The following is a 17,643-nucleotide window of genomic DNA, read 5'->3' as shown; positions in this document are numbered from 1 at the left end:
TGAATAAAAAGGACATGTACTATAAAGGTCTGGGGAGACAAAAAAGAGGAGATGGCCTTTGAGACATACAAACTGCAAGAGACCGATAGTAAGAACTTGGAGCTGGAATCCAGTCTTCTCTAACACGTTTGGTATATTTATTTTGTTGCAGTATAACAGAATTCCTGCAATTCCAACTTGGGAAATGCTTAATTTGCTTATGTGAAAGTTCGAGCATTACTCTGAGATGCTTTTACTGTAACAGAAGGACTAGCTGAACTGTTTGGGTTGTATTAACCAAATGTGGGACATAAATTAGAACTGTATCTGGTAATAAGCAGTGCAGTAATTTTGTGTGAATGCCTTCTTTTGTTTTGATTCTGTTCCAATTGCTAAAATGGCTGAAGAATTTGGGTGGCATTATGTGTACTAATCAAAATAATCACTCACATCAGGGAGAGGATTTGAATTGTGAACAGGACAAATAGAAAGGTTAAGCAAGGTAAGAGCAAGTTTGTATTAGTATGGGGATTATATTTTGAGGGGGAAATTATGCATATTATTTTAAATTGAATAAATTTACTAGGTTATGCACTTCTGAATGCCATCATTTTTGTGATCTCACAATATCATAATAAAAACTTAGTGGTGGGTTTATAATCTACTTCCTTGTCCTCATGATGGAGAAGTTATCTGTCCCAAGCCATATTTTTCTACTTAAGGTAGACTGTTGGACTGAAGTTTTCTTATTACTTTGATGCCCCAGTGCTTTCTGTGCTTCATTAAAACTGAATTCCAGATTAGCAGAGAGGTTCTGAGGCTGTTACTTGTTGCTGTAGAGGATTGTTGACTGCTGATAGGCACCTTCAAGATGGGTAGAAGACAAATGCTCCTGCTGGCCTTTTCCTGATCATACGTGTCCCTCTGAATGAGCAACATCTCCAGAGGAAGCTGCATTATGAGTACAACTCATAAGCACTGTTCATGAGTCTACATGAAGCTAAGACTCCTCAAAGTCCTTTGTCATAATTTATTTGTATTGATTACTGATTAACGGGCTAGATTCAAGTGTTATTTCTAAAATTTCTCCTTTCCATTGTTTTAGTCTAAGCAAGAGGTTTTGGGTTTTTTTCTGAGGTCATGATTTGTAAAAAAGGGGTATTAATGAAATTGCAAGGAGGTGCATAATTGATGACAAATGGGTAGTTTCTGAAGCCACAAAGTGAAAGTGTGTGTTTCAGGTTAAGTGCTGCCTTCTTTAGTGGACTGTGAAATTGTGAAAATTGATTGACTTGGAAATAATTCCAAACAAGTCACCTAGCCCATTTTGCACTGCTGCCAGAGTTAGCACAGAAGTTACACCTCACATATATGTGCATAGTCTAGCTTTGACCGTGTAAACTAAACCTGACAGTTTTCAGGGATATCTGTATCCAGTTCTGCTTTTCTCTGTTAAATAATAAGAGAAATTAATGTATTAAGAGCTGGTATGTTGGAGTCTCATACAACATGTTATGCTTCTCTGCTAATGTTTAGACATAGTTGGTTGGGAAGAAAGAAGTACTGGAGACTCTAGATCCATGTCCGTCCTTATATGGGTGCTGTTGCCAGACGTACTGTTTCTGTATTTAAATGGCATATACCTGTATTTCTGTGCTGGCTGAATCTTTTCCCCAGATACCTGAGGAGTAACTTTGGACTTGCAAATTTCCGCAGGTTTCCATCTGAGTGCCACTGTGGTGCCCCCGCAGATGGTGCCCCCCAAGGGCGCGTACAACGTGGCGGTGATGTTTGACCGGTGCCGGATCACGTCGTGCAGCTGCACCTGCGGCGCCGGGGCCAAGTGGTGCGCTCACGTCGTGGCGCTCTGCCTCTTCCGCATCCACAACGTAGGCGTGCAGCACAGCTCTGCTCTCCCTTCCCCGAGTCTCCCCTCAGTGCAGTTCTCTGCAACACACATTCCCTTTAGGGAAACGGTTCTTGACACTCCTTTTGGTTACAGATTGTGCAAATGTCTGCTTGCAGTTGTGCTCTGTAGGCTGAATTGTCTGAGACCCTAAACTGCAGACTGTCCTTTGGTAATGTGCGGATTTCTAAGGGTAGATACTGAGTGCTTTTTGGCCACTTCCTATTTTTCATTTAAATGCTAAAATCGCTCATTATTTCTTCATCTCTGAAAAGAGTGGAAGGTCACCAATAGTTTCTTTTAATAAAAGTTTTTGTAAGTACAGGATTTGAAAGCTCACTCTTTATGTTGTTTGATCAGAGTGCGGAAGGAAAGTCATCTTGATCACTGTTGGCCTTTATGTTCAACAGTTCATTTTTACACTTACTGAGGTAACTGTCATTTTGACTTGCAGATTTCAAGCAGTCAGGTTTATGTTTTTGACTGCTTTTATTCTATGTGGCCTTCCATAGAGCAAAAAGTAGGCATTTTATGTCCTAACCAACTTCAGTTGAAAATGTGTAGAATCAACATGAAATACCAGTTGAGGCTTTGGTCTTGCATACAGTTGAATTTCCTCTGCTTTGGGAAGCTGAGAAACAGAGAGGATTAAGTGTTGATGATTGAAAAGAACAGAAGATTTTCTGCTGTAACAGAGCTAACATGCTTATGATCAACTCTAGATTTTTTAATAAGTTCTAATAACCTGCTGAAGCTTGTTAGTATTTCACACTGGACAAGTGCATTTGGCTTAAATATACTTTCGTGAAATAATCTGAATATTGGTAGACTTTCTGTATTTAGGACTGGAGAGCTGGCAAAAAAGTGGGTTCTGCTTTGAATTCTTAGTTTGAGTTTTAAAAGGTGGATATGGAGAATGAAGCTAAAAAACAAATTGTCATTCGTATTATTTGCACTCAAAATTTGGACCCTGTGTAAGATAAAAATAATTATTTTGCCTGTAATCCTTTCTCCACCTGAAAAGTTACAGTGAAAGAATTTGTGTTTATATAAAGTCACTTCTGACACTAGCAAGTTACAAGCCAAGGTATATTGCTCTATGTAGACAAGACCATATCAGAAATGTCTTTATTATCAAACTGCTCTTGACTGCATACAGGTTAAGTTTTAAGTGGGACGTTTTTGTTACGTTGAGTGTAAAAGGTTAAGAAGCTGGTGGTGAGGTTTTTTATAATCTAATTTGTTCTAAGATATGGAAAGAGATTTTTAGACTGAATGAAGTCACTCTAAAGAGATAAATGAGATGGTGGTGATTCTGTGAAGCAGAATCCCCCACAGAGCTGGTTCGTTTGCCAGAAGCTTAAGGGATAATGTCCTATTTTAGAGGTTTGTTTTGAAATTGCTGCCAGTATTTGTGCAACTGCTAGCAACAACAGATCTTAAACACAGCTGTTACATCAGTTTCCTTAAAAAAAAACCTCTTAAAACTAGTTTTTATAATGCTTAGACAGCTTATTTGCATCTTATCTGCAACACACTACATAATTTCAGAGAAAAAAAAGTTGCCATCAAGACCAAGCATGGTATGCATCAGCATAGTAAGTATTTGTGACTCTTCATCAACTTGACGGAGACAGCTTCATTAATGGAAGTTTGTGTCTCCTTTTCTTTCTTCAGGCATCTGCAGTGTGCTTACGAGCACCTGTTTCTGAGTCTCTGTCTCGGCTACAAAGAGATCAGTTGCAAAAATTTGCTCAGTACCTAATCAGTGAACTTCCACAACAGGTAAGTGGGGACCATCATGTGACTGACAACTTGTTAAATGTAGTTATCTTTATTCTGAATCAATTTATACAAAGTCTTTTGTTGCAAAATAACCAGTTGCATTATTCAGTCGTGAACAGCTGGGAAGGCGTTCAGTTCTTGCTCTTTTCAGTTTTGCTATTGTATTATTTGACAATTGTCTGTTGCCAAGTAAAAGATTAGAAGTATCTTAAAAGGAGAAAGAAGAGTGGTGGCTATTCATATCAGCATTAATATATGCTGAGCTTGTGAAAGATCAAACACAGTAAATCAGTTCATGATTATTGAGAAGTTAGGTCAGCCCAAAGCTTGTTTCTTTTTTGTGTGTTTGGTTAGCTAAGTGGAGAGAACTACCCAGATATAAAGTATTGTATGTACCTTAAGGGGGCACTTTCTAGTGCTCCTAACTGGTAACCTTTTGACATCCCCCAGTGTAGCTTCTTGGTAATTCATAAGAATCGTTTGGTATAACGGACATCACATTTTTTTTTAGTCAAAGGCTCTCTCATTCCTTAAATATCTTTGTTGTTCAGGGTCAGGTCATTCCTCTCATCTGCCTAAAATGTTAGCACAAAGTAGACAAGAGTACTCAAGTGATTGTGAAATGGCTGCTTTAAAATTACAAGGGCTTGGCAACTTTTTTATGCTGGTTCAGCTAAAGGAGATTGAGAAAAACAGACCTGCATGGGTATCTGTCACATTTCAGCAATGCATTTGTAACACACTCCTCTTAAGTAGGAGTTAGATTACTGGCAGCATGTGTCTAAAATTCATATTACGGTTCTGTGCTTGGGGCACTAAGATATTCTATTGCTAAAACATCCTATACATTTCCCACAGAAATACTAATCGTCTTAGGAGAGGAAATAGAGGAATTGTGTAATAGAAAAGTGATAAAAATACTGGGTTGGTTTTTTTTTGTTTTTTGTTTTTTGTTTTTTTTTTTTTTTCTGAGAGATGAGTGGCAGTAGTGTGTGCTTCTTGCTGCATTATGTAACAGGCAAAGATTTTTTTCTCTCCTCAGACTAAGCTTTATAGTACAATCTGGTGCTTAATAGGGGAGGGCTTTGAAAGGTTATTAGTGGTAGTTGTTACCTGAATGGCATGTGAGTTGGCATGTTTGCTTTCAGATAGTCAATGTCTGTCTGCTCCTTTCTGTAGGGTTTATTTCTCCTTTGGTCACATGTACCAACTGTGCATCAGGGACATCTGGATTAATTAATTATTACAATTTTGCCAGATAATCTGATGAATGCTGCCCAGCAGAAAAGTTTAGGGTTGATCAGGAGATATGTCTTAAACTATGTTGTGTAATTCCTTTGAAAAAGGCAAGGCATGCTCCAAATACTTTGAACAGTCTTATTCCTGGTCTTTGAGATTTTTTGAGTGGAAATAGATACTCTAATTCCTTGGGACCCCATATTTTGACTACATGATGTAGAATTAGAGTGGGCTGTACACATGATTCTATTTTATCCTCATTTCCAGATTGTGAATGACATGGTACACTCTTGAAATGTAATGCTGAATTACTTTAATGTGTAAGAGAATGACAGTTTATAAGAATGCAGCTAGGTGGTTTTCAGAATCTCCATAGAAAGTGTTTTCTCTATCTATGAAAATCATGGAAAGGCAGCTGGAATTTTTTACCTAGTTCTTCACCCAAGAGCTATTTCCTCTTATGAAGCCAGCATTCCTATTCCAATTAAGCATGATTATATTAGCAAAAAAGACTGATGGAGAGTCACTGCAAGTGACTCAACCTTCAGGTGTGACACTGCCGAGACCTGTGAATTTTCTTAAAATATGTAGTAGTGGAAAAAAGGTACAAAGTAGCTTAATGCTGAATTTGTTTCTTTAGGTGATTGAAATGTAAAATATCCTTATGAAACATTTTTTTCTTCCATCTGTTTGAGATGTATCTGTATTATTTGCAAATACAGGTGTACTGAATGTGCCTTTCTTTGCAGTAAAAGTGATCTTTTACCTCAGCTGTTGTATGGGGAGAGGTGGGGGATATCAGATATTCTGCTGCAAGTAATTTTAATCCTAATTATGTGGATTAACAAATTGCCTGTTCTGTGCATACATACTAAAGGCTAAATTGATCTATACTTTCAGACCAGACTTAGTGTGGGGAAGTAAATTCTTCCTACTGTGCATTTTTCTTTCAGAAATAGTATGTTAAGGGTATATCTACATAGGATTTTATAATCAGTGTGAACCTTTTGCTGCTTAGGCTCTGAGCTGGTCCAGAAGCAATGATTAGTTTAAATGCTGACATGCATTCATGTACTACTGAATCCCTTTGCTAACTGGATGGTAAATAAGCTAAAGTCTGCCCCAAAAATTATATATAGATGTATTTTATAGTTTGCTCCCTTGCTCCCACTTGCTTGGGTTTTAGAGAAATTATTTAGTAGCAAGAAGTAAAGATCTTTCAAAGTGCAGGAAAATGGTGACCTTGACAGCAGTGGCTTCCCTAACTCTCAAAATTAGTTTCAATATCACTTTCTATAGGCTTCTATTTCTCCAGAAATGAGAAAGGAGCTAATAAATAGTGATGGTTTTGCTTACTTCTTAGAGTGTGACTGCAGAAAGTGAGCCTTTCGTGGGTTGTGAGGGAGGTTTCACGGCTGGTGGCTGTTGTGTGATCTTTAGCACCCTCTGTCGTCCTTTCTGAAAACGTAGCTCTCTATTCCATACTCCTGAAATTGCCAGAGTGCTTCAGTCATGGTCTTTGGCTGGGTGTAGCAGGATAAGAAATGCTGTGTGTATTGAAAGTTTGCTTCATGTTTTCAGATTCTTCCAACAGCTCAGCGCTTGCTGGATGAGTTGTTATCTTCTCAGTCTACTGCCATCAACACAGTATGTGGAGCCCCAGGTAATTTTGATACTTCTTTTTTCAGCAATCTGTATCACAGATAGGAAGAGAATTGCTTCAGGTTTCTGAACTGATTTGTTAGCCTGCAGCTTGGATTGCAGTTGGAAATAAAGGAAAAGAGATGAGTATTGGCACCTACATATTTATATATGGCACAACAACAGGCACCTCAGAGTGCTTGCAGAAGAAGGGAGCATCAGGCAATGCACTTTCTAACAAAGTGTTTATCTTTTTAATTTGGTATTAAATATAAAGTCCTGGGAATGTTGATTGGAGGGAATGTCTCCCAAGTTCCTGCTTAAAACTGGACTGTTTGCAACACTAGACTGGGTTAGCTGTGACTTGGGGTAGCTTACCTAAGTGTTGGTTACCGGAGATGTTAGAGCATTCCTATTCTAGTGCTGCATTACCTTTCTGGTCAAGAAGAAGCTGTTAATTTAATGTTGTTAATGTTGAAGGTACTGTCATGGTAACATTTTAAGATAATTCTGAATAGGGTGTTCAGCAATGGGTGAAACAACTTGGGTAGCACTGCTTGTGTACTCTGTGGTTGGGTACATAGAGTAAAGTATCTTTAAAGCTTGCTGACTGTAAATGTGTCTTTCTTTTGTAAGATCCCACTGCTGGACCTTCTGCATCAGATCAAAGCACCTGGTACTTAGATGAATCTACTCTGAGTGACAACATAAAGAAAACCCTTCATAAATTCTGTGGACCCACTCCTGTTGTTTTCAGGTAAGCTGTTTCCCATTGAAAGGAAAATGTGACTTTCATGTGATCTGTAAATTCATTCACCATATAGCCTGTATAATTTAGATTGAAGGATGCTCCCTATCATGGTCACTCTTCAGGACTGTATTTTTGTGCAGCTTCTGCAGTGTTACTTCAGTAGAGTATATTTCTACAATACAGTGTGGTGTTCTTTAGCTCATTATGCATTCTATCTTTTAGGTTACTCGTGTCTGTGCCATTGAAGGGCAGACATATTTCTGGATTTAGATTATAGTCAGAATTTTGTATGACTGTGCTTGATTTAATTTTTTCACCTTATTCTTCTGGTTTATGTACAGTGATGTGAATTCAATGTATCTGTCTTCCACTGAGCCACCAGCTGCTGCTGAGTGGGCTTGTCTGCTGCGTCCCCTGCGAGGAAGAGAACCTGAAGGAATCTGGAACTTGCTTTCCATTGTGCGGGAGATGTTTAAGAGACGGGATAGCAATGCAGCTCCTTTGCTGGAGATTCTGACTGACCAGTGTCTCAACTATGAGCAGGTATCCCTTTGCTTCGAGTTGGGGGATGTTTTGGGGAATCAGGCAGAACCAGTAACTGGTGCTTTGTGTCTATACAGCCCATGGCTGAATACAATAAATTTTGATAGCCTATGTGTGTTGTAGGCAGGTGCTTCTCCACACTAAAAGGATGTTACAGTTTGCTCTTGTTCTGATTTAGTGATGTCCTGGTAACACTATATTCCCCAAATGCCTCAGTTCTTCTAACATGAGTATGTAGAGTCTGAGTTTTTTGTTCAGCGTATTTGATTTGATTTCTTCCCAATCAAGGTGATTTATTTTAGAGTTGTTCTGTTTCTGGTTTTTTTAAACAAAGCACATCATGTATGCGCTGTCATGTTGATAAAAACTGATTATATATGTTGTGTGATAGAATCTCAGATTCTTTTGTTATCTTTATGAAAGATACCTTTTGGTGGATTGAAGCATTACTTCTATTTTGTTAAAATAATATTAGAAAAAAAGATTTCTTTTGATAGTTCAGGACTTTGATTCAGTCTGTAATATGAACTGTGGTATAATTTTCCTTTATGCTCCATGCCATACCTCAACTTTAGGCAAGGGAAAGGAAATGTTCCATGTATCACATTTGTTTACTTTTTCTCTCCAAGTGTGAAGACCTCTAGGAAGTGAATGTCCTGTGAGTGTTTTGTTCTTTGGGCATGTGCCTTCTAACCAGAGAAATTTTGAGGCCCTTAGTTCTCACAAACCAATACTGCTTTAATAGTCATAATTATTTTGGAGTCACATGAAAACCTGTATTAACTACAGATCCTGTTTCCTTGGGATTGTGAGATAAAGTGAGAGCAGGGGATGAGATGTTGGCCACAGCACAGCTCCACTGAACCTTTTCTTCTGCAGATAACTGGCTGGTGGTACAGTGTGCGAACATCCGCATCACACAGCAGTGCCAGTGGGCACACAGGACGCAGCAATGGCCAGTCAGAAGTAGCTGCTCATGCTTGTGCAAGCATGTGTGATGAGATGGTGGTTCTTTGGAGGCTGGCTGTCCTTGACCCAACTATTAGTCCACAGAGGTGAGCTCCAGAATCAGTTCCTGTCTCTCTGTGATACTCAACCACATTAAAGAGTTTCATCCTCTGGATTTCTTGTGTTTGTATCATTACCTCAATACCTGTTCAACCATTAGTCCTTCTGGACTATGTGCTGTGTGACAGTCAAAGCACTGTAATTACTTTAATTGCTATTGCTGCTTACTTTTAGCAACATCAAGTAGTGCAACTAATTTGTTTTCTGAGTCCTTTCTTATATATGGGTGTAATTCTGCATTTTAGTCCTAGTGGAAAACATTTCTTTGAATAATAGCACCAGCTACCAATTAATTTTAAAGGTTTCTATATTTAACCATTCAGCAGTTTAATGGAATTCTGTTTAGCCCAGTCATTCACTACTGTGTATTTTGAGATGAGCCAGTTCTTACTTTCTGTGCTCTTAAGGAGTTTGTTCTCTGCAGTGTAATGGCAAACAGTGTCACCAGTGTATGATTTTCAGTCAGTGTTTTCAATTGTCTGAGAAAAAAATTATGTGGCTTCTGCAAATTTCTAAACCATATTGTGCTCTGGTAAGTCACTGCCATCTTAATTTAGCACCATCTTTATTTAGCACAAGTTGAATAGCAGAGGAGGTGCTGAGAGCTCCTGTTGAGATACTGTGGTTGACATTGTAATAGTTTGTTTTGTACATCTTGTCTACAGAGTGTGGTGTATAAAATGTATTGGATTAACTTAATATGCTATAAATTCTCAGAAGTTTCTCAGAACAAATGAAAACAGGATGATAATTTCAGAACAATTACATGTTAATAAGATTCGCTTTCTCTGAATTGTGTAATGTTAATAAAATGCCCTATGAAAGGCATACCAGGGACTTAATGCTCTGCTAAAATGGGTGTAGTTTCTGTCTTGTACAGTTTACAATATGAAGTAGCTAAGTATAGGAGTTGAAGACAAAAACTGTAGGAAACTTGGAATGAGGCTTAAAATAAACACAAACATCAATCAAATCAGACAGAAAAAGCATAAAGTGTTTTGGACATTAATAACGTATGAAGTTGTGCTATCTTTATTCACATTTGAGCTATTTGATGCAGTTCAGATTTGCTCAGATCTCCTACTCCAGCTAATGAATAATTGAAATGCTCCTGCTTGATTACCTATTCTCTTGGTGTTTGAGTAGTCTCCAAGGACCCTCTTCTTGTGCTTCCTAATCCTTACTGTGAATCACAAGGAGATTTCACAGATTTTCATCTTTATGTTACCCTTCTCAAGTAGTTCTTGCTCCTCTTTCCTTCTGAAAATCATCTTCTTAACCAGTATATTTCCTGGTTAATTAATTTCTTGAGTGGACAAATATAAGTAGTCAATTTCTTTTAGTCCCTTTTTTCCTAATACCCTTTGCACCTAAACTGGGCCACCTCAATTTTTATTTTGTTTGCTTGTTCTTTTACTTTTGATAGGAAATCTGATAGAATTTAAGTGTTGGGATTATGCATCAGAAAAGTGTGGCAGAAACAGAATGGCAGTTGATAGGCGTGGTGAAATTTCTAGAAATGTCTTTTTCTCTTGAATTAGATCACCATTTATACTATTGCTCAAGTGCATAGGCCTTATGTCAGATTTGGAGCTAGAAAATGCAGAACTGTTTTGTTCTTTCCCTAGTAATATGGGGGCATGGGACTAACTGTGTAACATGAGTCTATGTAGTCCTGCCAGCTTGCTGCTTCTTCAAAGTTACTTGAACATCAATTATCGCTGTCCCTATGGTTTGCAACAGATTGTTCTCCTGAGGACAGCCTGATAAATCTTGAATTAAATTGTTGGCCTCTATATAGGCACATTAGGGTAAAGAGGTAAATGCCTGGGAGGGAGATTAGGTGGTCCTGTCTGTCATTGTGCTTCCCTGGGTAGGCAAGTTAGGTTGTACTTGTGAATGTCTTAGCTGGAGTTATTCACAGGGCTGTTTCACAGCTGCTGCCAACTGGTTTATGAGTGCTTCCAAGGGCAGTTCCCCATGGTACTTGCTCGTCTGAGACTGCTGAGACTCAAATCACTAACACCTTATTTAAGGCAGATGAGCCAACAGGGCAGACAGTGTTTTTTCTTAAACCTTCCAGTTTGTATTGTGCTTTCATGTTGTGTTTCTGCATCATGAACCTGTCTAGAATCCAGTTGTTAATAAACCTGTTTGCTTTTTTCAGCCTATCTTCTTATTAGAGTTGTTTGTATTTAGCATTATCTTAATTCAGCAGATGATGTTTCTGGCCAAAGGAAGGAAGCGTTCTGTGGGTTAAGTCGTAGTTTGTTGCAGGTGCTTTTTGTGTCTGCTTCCTAACCTATCCCCTTTCTTCTCTTAGGCGCAGGGATCTTTGCTCACAGCTCAGACAGTGGCAGCTGAAAGTCATAGATAATGTTAAGAGGGGTCAGCACAAGAAATCACTGGAGAAGCTCTTCCAAGGTTTCAAGCCAGCTGTAGAAGCCTGTTACTTCAACTGGGAGGAAGCTTATCCCATTCCTGGGATTACATACAGCAGCACTGACAAGAAGAACTCGTTCTGTTGGGTAAAGGCCATCCAACAGAGGAGCTGCCGGTTGCAGTGTGCAGAAAGTGCCTGTGAGGCTGGTAGGACCCACGGCCAGGAGGCCGGGGGACAGTGTGTGCAGCCCGGGGACAGGCTGCGGCCCTCTCCCCAGGAGCCAGCGGTTCGTCCCAAAGAGCTCAGCGGAAAGCGGAAAGTTGTCTCTGAAACGCCGCAGAGGGTTCTGAGACGGCTCTCGGCAGAAGGGGATAAAGCTGTCTATAAGACTGCAGTGAGCAAAGCAAAGTTGCCAGTGAGCAAAGGCTTGACCAGTAAACATAGTGGGAAACGCCGTATGAGCAGTGAGGACAGCTCTCTGGAGCCAGACTTGGCAGAGATGAGCCTGGATGACAGCAGCTTGGCACTGGGGGCAGAAGCCAGTAACACCTTTAGTTTTACAGAAAGTCCACTGAGCAGGAGCTACAGGGATGCCTTTGAGGAAGATGGTGGAGTGTACTTCTCCGAGGGACCTGAGCCCACTCTCAGGAGCAGTTCCATGGCCAAGAAACCACCCAAGGACCCTGTAGGGGAGATGGGTAGTGGTGATGATGACCTGCCTTCTGCAGATGAGAACTCTGGTGGTGCAAGTCTGAAGCCAGAAGAAGTGGGAGAGAATGGTGCAGCAGGGGGAGGGGATGATGGAGAAGAGGAAGATGATTACCAGGTATACTATCTGAATCCACAAGAGGTAGCCAAGGAAGATGATGACAAAGCTGAAGGGGGAATTGAAGAGGAGCAGGATATATTTGCTGGTATAAAGCCTCTGGAACAGGAGAACCGGATGGAGGTGAGCTGAATCTAGTTCAAAATGTTGTTTTGCTGTGTTGTATAAATCATGGTCTCACCACCCTCACATCTGTCACACTTAACCTAGGATGTTGTTAAATCAAGTGCTTAATTAAAATGTTGTGATAACCAACTGTGTCATCTACAAGCTTAATGCAATGGTAGCATATGTCTGCTTCCCACAAGCTTGATTCCCTATTTCTGTGCTAACTGCAAGTGTGTCCCAGTTTTGGTTGGTCCCATCTCACACTCCAGGATTTATAAGCACAGACAAAACTGTGTGTACTTTTCACCTTCTTTGGAAAGGAGAAGCAGTCTAAATAAACTGTGTCTTATTCCTGTAATAACCACAAAATGTGTTTAGAGATTGCACCTATATAACCAAGCAGCCAAATGACAATGCATGGAAATAGTGGTAGTTTGAGGTTTAATGTTTTTTTAGCTATTCTCTGATTTCATAGCTCTTGGAGAGATGACAGGACTTAATAATGTAAGAAAAGGCATTTTAGAGGAGTGCTTCAAGGAGTGATGGTGAAGGACTAGGCAAGGATGGTTCTGAGAATACCTGCTGCTGAAGTTAGCTGTGAATTGTGCTTGCAGTCTTTGTGACAAGTGGCTTGAGCAGGCTAACTCCAGGCCGGGGTAGTGTGGTTTAAACATGACCTTTTGTTCTTTCTTGCAGATCCTGTTTGCCTGTGCAGAGGCACTGTATGCACATGGATACAGTAATGAGGCTTGCCGCTTGACTGTAGAGCTTGCCAGGGACCTACTGGCCAACCCTCCAGATCTCAAAGTGGAGCAGCCACCAACTAAGGTAGAGAGATGGCAGCAGCCATCAGTAGTCATGATGTTAGTGCAGCTCTGTGCAGGTGACCCTGTTTCTCGTGATTCTCTCCAAAACTTTAGTCTATCTCATAGTGTACATCACTGGAAATGTTAGTAGTTTTGTTGCTTCAGGATAAGAGGGTTGGACGTAAGGATAAACTTCTGGAAACTCAGTTGTAGTGACACTAAGCAGTGCTTGTTGTATAGAAGGGTTCCCTTGGAAGGGACAGGTGTGTGACATCTGCCTGCACAGCATCAGTCCAATAGGAAACGTGTCTTGTCCACAGGCCAGCTCTTTCACTGTGTTGTGGTGGGGTGACATAGGGAAAGCAATGATGTTCAGTGGTAACCACTGAAATTTGAGATTCCTCAGCAGAAGGAACAAAATCTCAATGTATTTTATTCTTTCTCCTGTCTATAATGACTGCAAAGGATAAGAGGACAAACATAGAGTCATTTAGGATGTTTAGGAAAGTGTCCTGTGACAAATTCCTCTTCAAACAGGGCAAAAAGAACAAGGTGTCAACCAGCAAACAGACATGGATGGCAACCAACACCTTATCTAAAGCTGCTTTCTTGCTGACTGTCTTGAGTGAGCGGCTGGAGTACCACAACCTGGCCTTCCGAATAGGAATGTTTGCTCTGGAGCTGCAGAGACCGCCTGCCTCTACCAAGGCTCTGGAGGTAATGAAATATCTCCAAGACAGTATCCATAAATGTTGTTCTTCTGGAATGTGTTTGCTCACATGGTTTAAATTTCAGCATGAAGTTTGGTTTTATATGTTTTTTGGTTTGCTTTTATCTGTTTTCTTAAAACGGATTGCAGTGGAACTAAATCAACTGAGTGTACATCCCATTAGGACATGTTGATCTCCTAAAAAAATTATTAGCAATATAACTTCAGCTGTTGTTACCTTCACTGATAGGAAGCTCAGACCTCATGTGTCAACAGGTCTTTGATTTCACATTTCACATAAGTCTGAAAATATTTAAATGAGTACAAAATCTTCTGTGAAAGTATTATTCTGATTAGAAGAGCCTAGTTCCTATCTTAAATATGTTTTCATCTTGCTTTGCTAATGTGGGGAAAACAAAGTCATTTGTAAATATCCATATTTGTCCATATTTGCATTGGTGAAATGGTTTGAAAGTTATTTCTTAGGGTGAATTGGTGCAATTGTTACTTGTTTGAAAATTGTTGCTTTTCCTGATACCTCTTCACTGGCAAGCAAGCATATGCAATGTGCAAGCATATTATTTTGGATGCTCTTGATTACTGTGAGGATTCCTGTTTTGTAAAAAAGTGTCCAGTCAAGACATGTCTGTGTGATTTTACAGCTACCTTGCTTTTCACTGCAGGGTTGTTCAGTCCCTTAGGGTTTGTATTGTTGCTAGCTACCCACCAATTACAATTATCTGTACTTCTTATGGGCTGATTAGAAGATTGTGAGCTTGGCAGTCACTTGCTACCTAAAAGAAAACTATTACTTTCACATGTTAAGAATTGAGAGAATACAGTCAGAGTAGTGAAATGTCTTCATCCTGATGGCATGTGTACTGCAGCTGTGCCCATTCTTCTGCTAATCAGTCTCTGATGTCTCAAATGGGTGTATCACTTAACACAGCATCCTTTCTTCCTAAAATTACAAGTAACCACCTTTTCCACTGGCCTATCAGTCAGATACTTCTGCTGTTGTTCTTAGGAGAGCTGATGCATTTTTTCTGTATGCAGCTGAAGAGTGATCATTTGAGTAAAAAAATTTGTGTACAAATATGAAGCAAGACTGTTATTAGATTTGAAAACCTGTTTTTATTGTGGAGAGAATGGCAATGGTGGCTAGGGCTGGGAAGCATTGCTGTAATTTAATAAATTAATAAAAACTATTGCTATACTTTACGTACAGGGGAAAACGGTCTGCTCCCGCAGGGGACTATGCTGTTGACAGCTTTTATTCTGTTTCCTTGCGGATACTACCAGGTGAAGCTGGCTTATCAGGAATCTGAGATTGCAGCCCTCTTGAAAAAGATTCCTTTGGGCACCAATGAGATGAACACTATTCGAGGAAGAGCTGAAGAACTGCGAGAAGGGACCTTGTGTGATTACCGTCCTGTCCTGCCTCTGATGTTGGCAAGCTTTATATTTGATGTCCTGTGCACTCCAGGTACTGACTGCATTGGCCTGAGTGTGTGTAAGGCATATTCTGAGATGCCAGGTCTTGAGGGATTTTCAAAGAGAAACTGTCTTCTGTATAAGAACAACCAAAGTTTAATTCTTTGTGCACTGTTGCTTGCACTTGCCTCTACATTGTTTTAAAGATATTTTGTTCCCTAGTGGAACTGTTTCTCCTGCCTACATTTGAAAAGAGCTGCTACTTAAGACATTTCAGCACTCCATCTGTTTTTGTAAAATAGTTATAAATTACTGACTTTGCTGCTTTTATTCTGGTTATATTCAGAGGAAGCTAATATAAATCTAGAATATAAAAAGAACACAGCAACCTGGGATTAGAAGACTGACTTGGCAATATACTGGTTTGGAGCCTTCTGAGTTTAGAAAAAGAAATAGGAAAAAAGCCCTCTAAGGTGCTGTGGTCTGTGGAAACTGGTATGAGGCTAAGAATGGGACCACAGGAAGCTCTGCAATTCAGAAAGCTCTCAGAAATGTCTTTTGCTTTGAAGCCTGAGTTTTGAAAGGTGAATACTAATTCTGTTGTCTTCTTTCAGTGGTTTCTCCTACAGGCTCTAGACCCCCAAGCCGTAATTGGAATAATGAAATGCCTGGAGATGAAGAGCTTGGTTTTGAGGCAGCTGTTGCTGCTCTTGGTAAGAATCTTTTACAAGAAAAGTCTGCCTTATCCATGTTCTGCATGCTTTCCCATTTTGAATTGTGAGAGTTAGTAGTTCATTCCAGTTTGGTGCAGAAATAGAAGCGTTTGCAGAGTTTGACAGAACCAGATGCGGCATTCTACATGCCAGGGTTGAGGTATTGTTGCAAAGCTGTGAAAAAATGGAAGGAGAATACTGGATGAGAGCTTAATGTTTAGGTAATCACATGAATTTTAGCTTTCGGCTCACTCTTTTGTCAGGAAATATGTATTGCCTGAACTTCAGTGGAAATGGACAGTTTCAGAGAACAAAAGGCAATAATTTTTGAAGAGATTAGACAATGGTAGTCAAAGACTAGCAGAAGTACTCTTAAGCATTATCATATAATTCAGGATCTTAGCATAGTACTGGATTCGTGCCTCATTTGCTTCAACAACAGAGCAGTGATTATATACATGTTATGTTGGCAATACTATATGTGTGTTTTAAAGCAGTGTGCAAAAAGGAATAAAATGGATTAGACAAGACCTGTTGTTTGTTGCCTCATCTCTGAAAGAAAGGAGATGAGTTTTTTATGGTGTGGGAATGCTGGCTTATAGCATCTGCAGAAACCAAAAGGTTTGTTTCAAGATAGGGTTGTAGGCTTGCCTGGACTCTTCCTGTGGTCTTTTAGTATCTGGATGCTCTGACAACATGGTATTCTAGGGACAGACTGCAGCTTCTGTTTATTCATGGCCTATTTTTGAAGTTAACAGAAAAAATTTTTTTTTGCCTGTAACAGTGAGGCGATTAAAAAAGTCTGAAGTATAGACAGCTCCCAGGACGTAGTGTAGTCCCATGAGCTCACTTGTCTCTTCACGCTCTTTTATGGGTGGCAGGTATGAAAACAACTGTCAGTGAAGCAGAACATCCTCTGTTGTGTGAAGGCACACGAAGGGAGAAAGGAGACCTGGCACTAGCCCTGATGATTACTTACAAGGATGATCAGTCTAAGCTGAAGAAGGTGAGTTTCCCTTTGAAAAGGGAGAGGGAGAAGGAAGGTTTGGGTTTTGATGGATTTGATCATCTGGCCAGTGAGTGTAAGTTGCTGTGTCACATACTGATGTTTTACAAGCTTTGTTGTGGTATTTGTATTCATCCACTGCTGCAAAACCTGATTGTACAGAGTGCATTGCCCCTGGGAGAGGCACTCTTTCCATAGGTTTCTTAAGATCCAGTCAGGAGATGTCTTGTCACTGCTTTTCTTGCTAAGACAAGTCCACTCCTAAGTGTTTTTGCTGTACAGTCTGTGTGTGGTCTGGGAATTGCATGTGTTTTGCTGCAGGGATATTGGCTTGTAGAGCAGTATAGCTAGCAAAGCCTCTGTTTCTTAACCTCTCACCTCTTTGATATACTAGTTCAGTACACCTGTGTCTTAATTTCCTGTGCAAGAGAGAGTAAAACTCTGCCTGTTCACCCCAAATGAAGAAAAAAATTGAAAGCTGCTGAAGCTTCAGAAAGGGTTTTATTAATCTTTTAAATTCAGAAATCCTCTTACACAGCAAGAACTACATTATTAGTGTCTTTTTGTCTCCTAAAAGAGAAGCATTTTTGCTATACTCTTCTCCAGGGAATAGCAGGGCAGTGATATCAATCATCTGCGCATAAACGGTCTGTCAGACTTCTGGTGTTGATTAAATATGGAGAACAAACAGTAGAAGTGGACAAACCCTTAGAATGTGGTGATGCATTGTTCCCCAATTGCATAAT

At 39.9% G+C, this 17,643-nt stretch overlaps 1 protein-coding gene across 1 annotated transcript in view; it reads left to right on the top strand.

Annotated features, from left to right (window-relative positions):
* ZSWIM8 (zinc finger SWIM-type containing 8) overlaps positions 1-17,643 on the top strand; it is a 53,841-nt gene that overhangs the window by 23,639 nt on the left and 12,559 nt on the right. The window contains exons 4-15 of the mRNA XM_002193291.7: positions 1,696-1,868; positions 3,563-3,670; positions 6,491-6,572; positions 7,187-7,307; positions 7,643-7,844; positions 8,724-8,899; positions 11,236-12,244; positions 12,926-13,057; positions 13,573-13,752; positions 15,047-15,230; positions 15,793-15,891; positions 16,773-16,897. Coding sequence (XP_002193327.4) covers positions 1,696-1,868; positions 3,563-3,670; positions 6,491-6,572; positions 7,187-7,307; positions 7,643-7,844; positions 8,724-8,899; positions 11,236-12,244; positions 12,926-13,057; positions 13,573-13,752; positions 15,047-15,230; positions 15,793-15,891; positions 16,773-16,897 — 2,591 coding nt within the window. The remainder of the gene's footprint in view (positions 1-1,695; positions 1,869-3,562; positions 3,671-6,490; positions 6,573-7,186; positions 7,308-7,642; positions 7,845-8,723; positions 8,900-11,235; positions 12,245-12,925; positions 13,058-13,572; positions 13,753-15,046; positions 15,231-15,792; positions 15,892-16,772; positions 16,898-17,643) is intronic.

Source organism: Taeniopygia guttata, chromosome 6, assembly GCF_048771995.1.
Source record: "Taeniopygia guttata chromosome 6, bTaeGut7.mat, whole genome shotgun sequence".
Taxonomy (NCBI): domain Eukaryota; kingdom Metazoa; phylum Chordata; class Aves; order Passeriformes; family Estrildidae; genus Taeniopygia; species Taeniopygia guttata.
The sequence above is the reverse complement of the archived record's forward strand: the minus strand, read 5'-3'. Positions and strand labels throughout refer to the sequence as shown.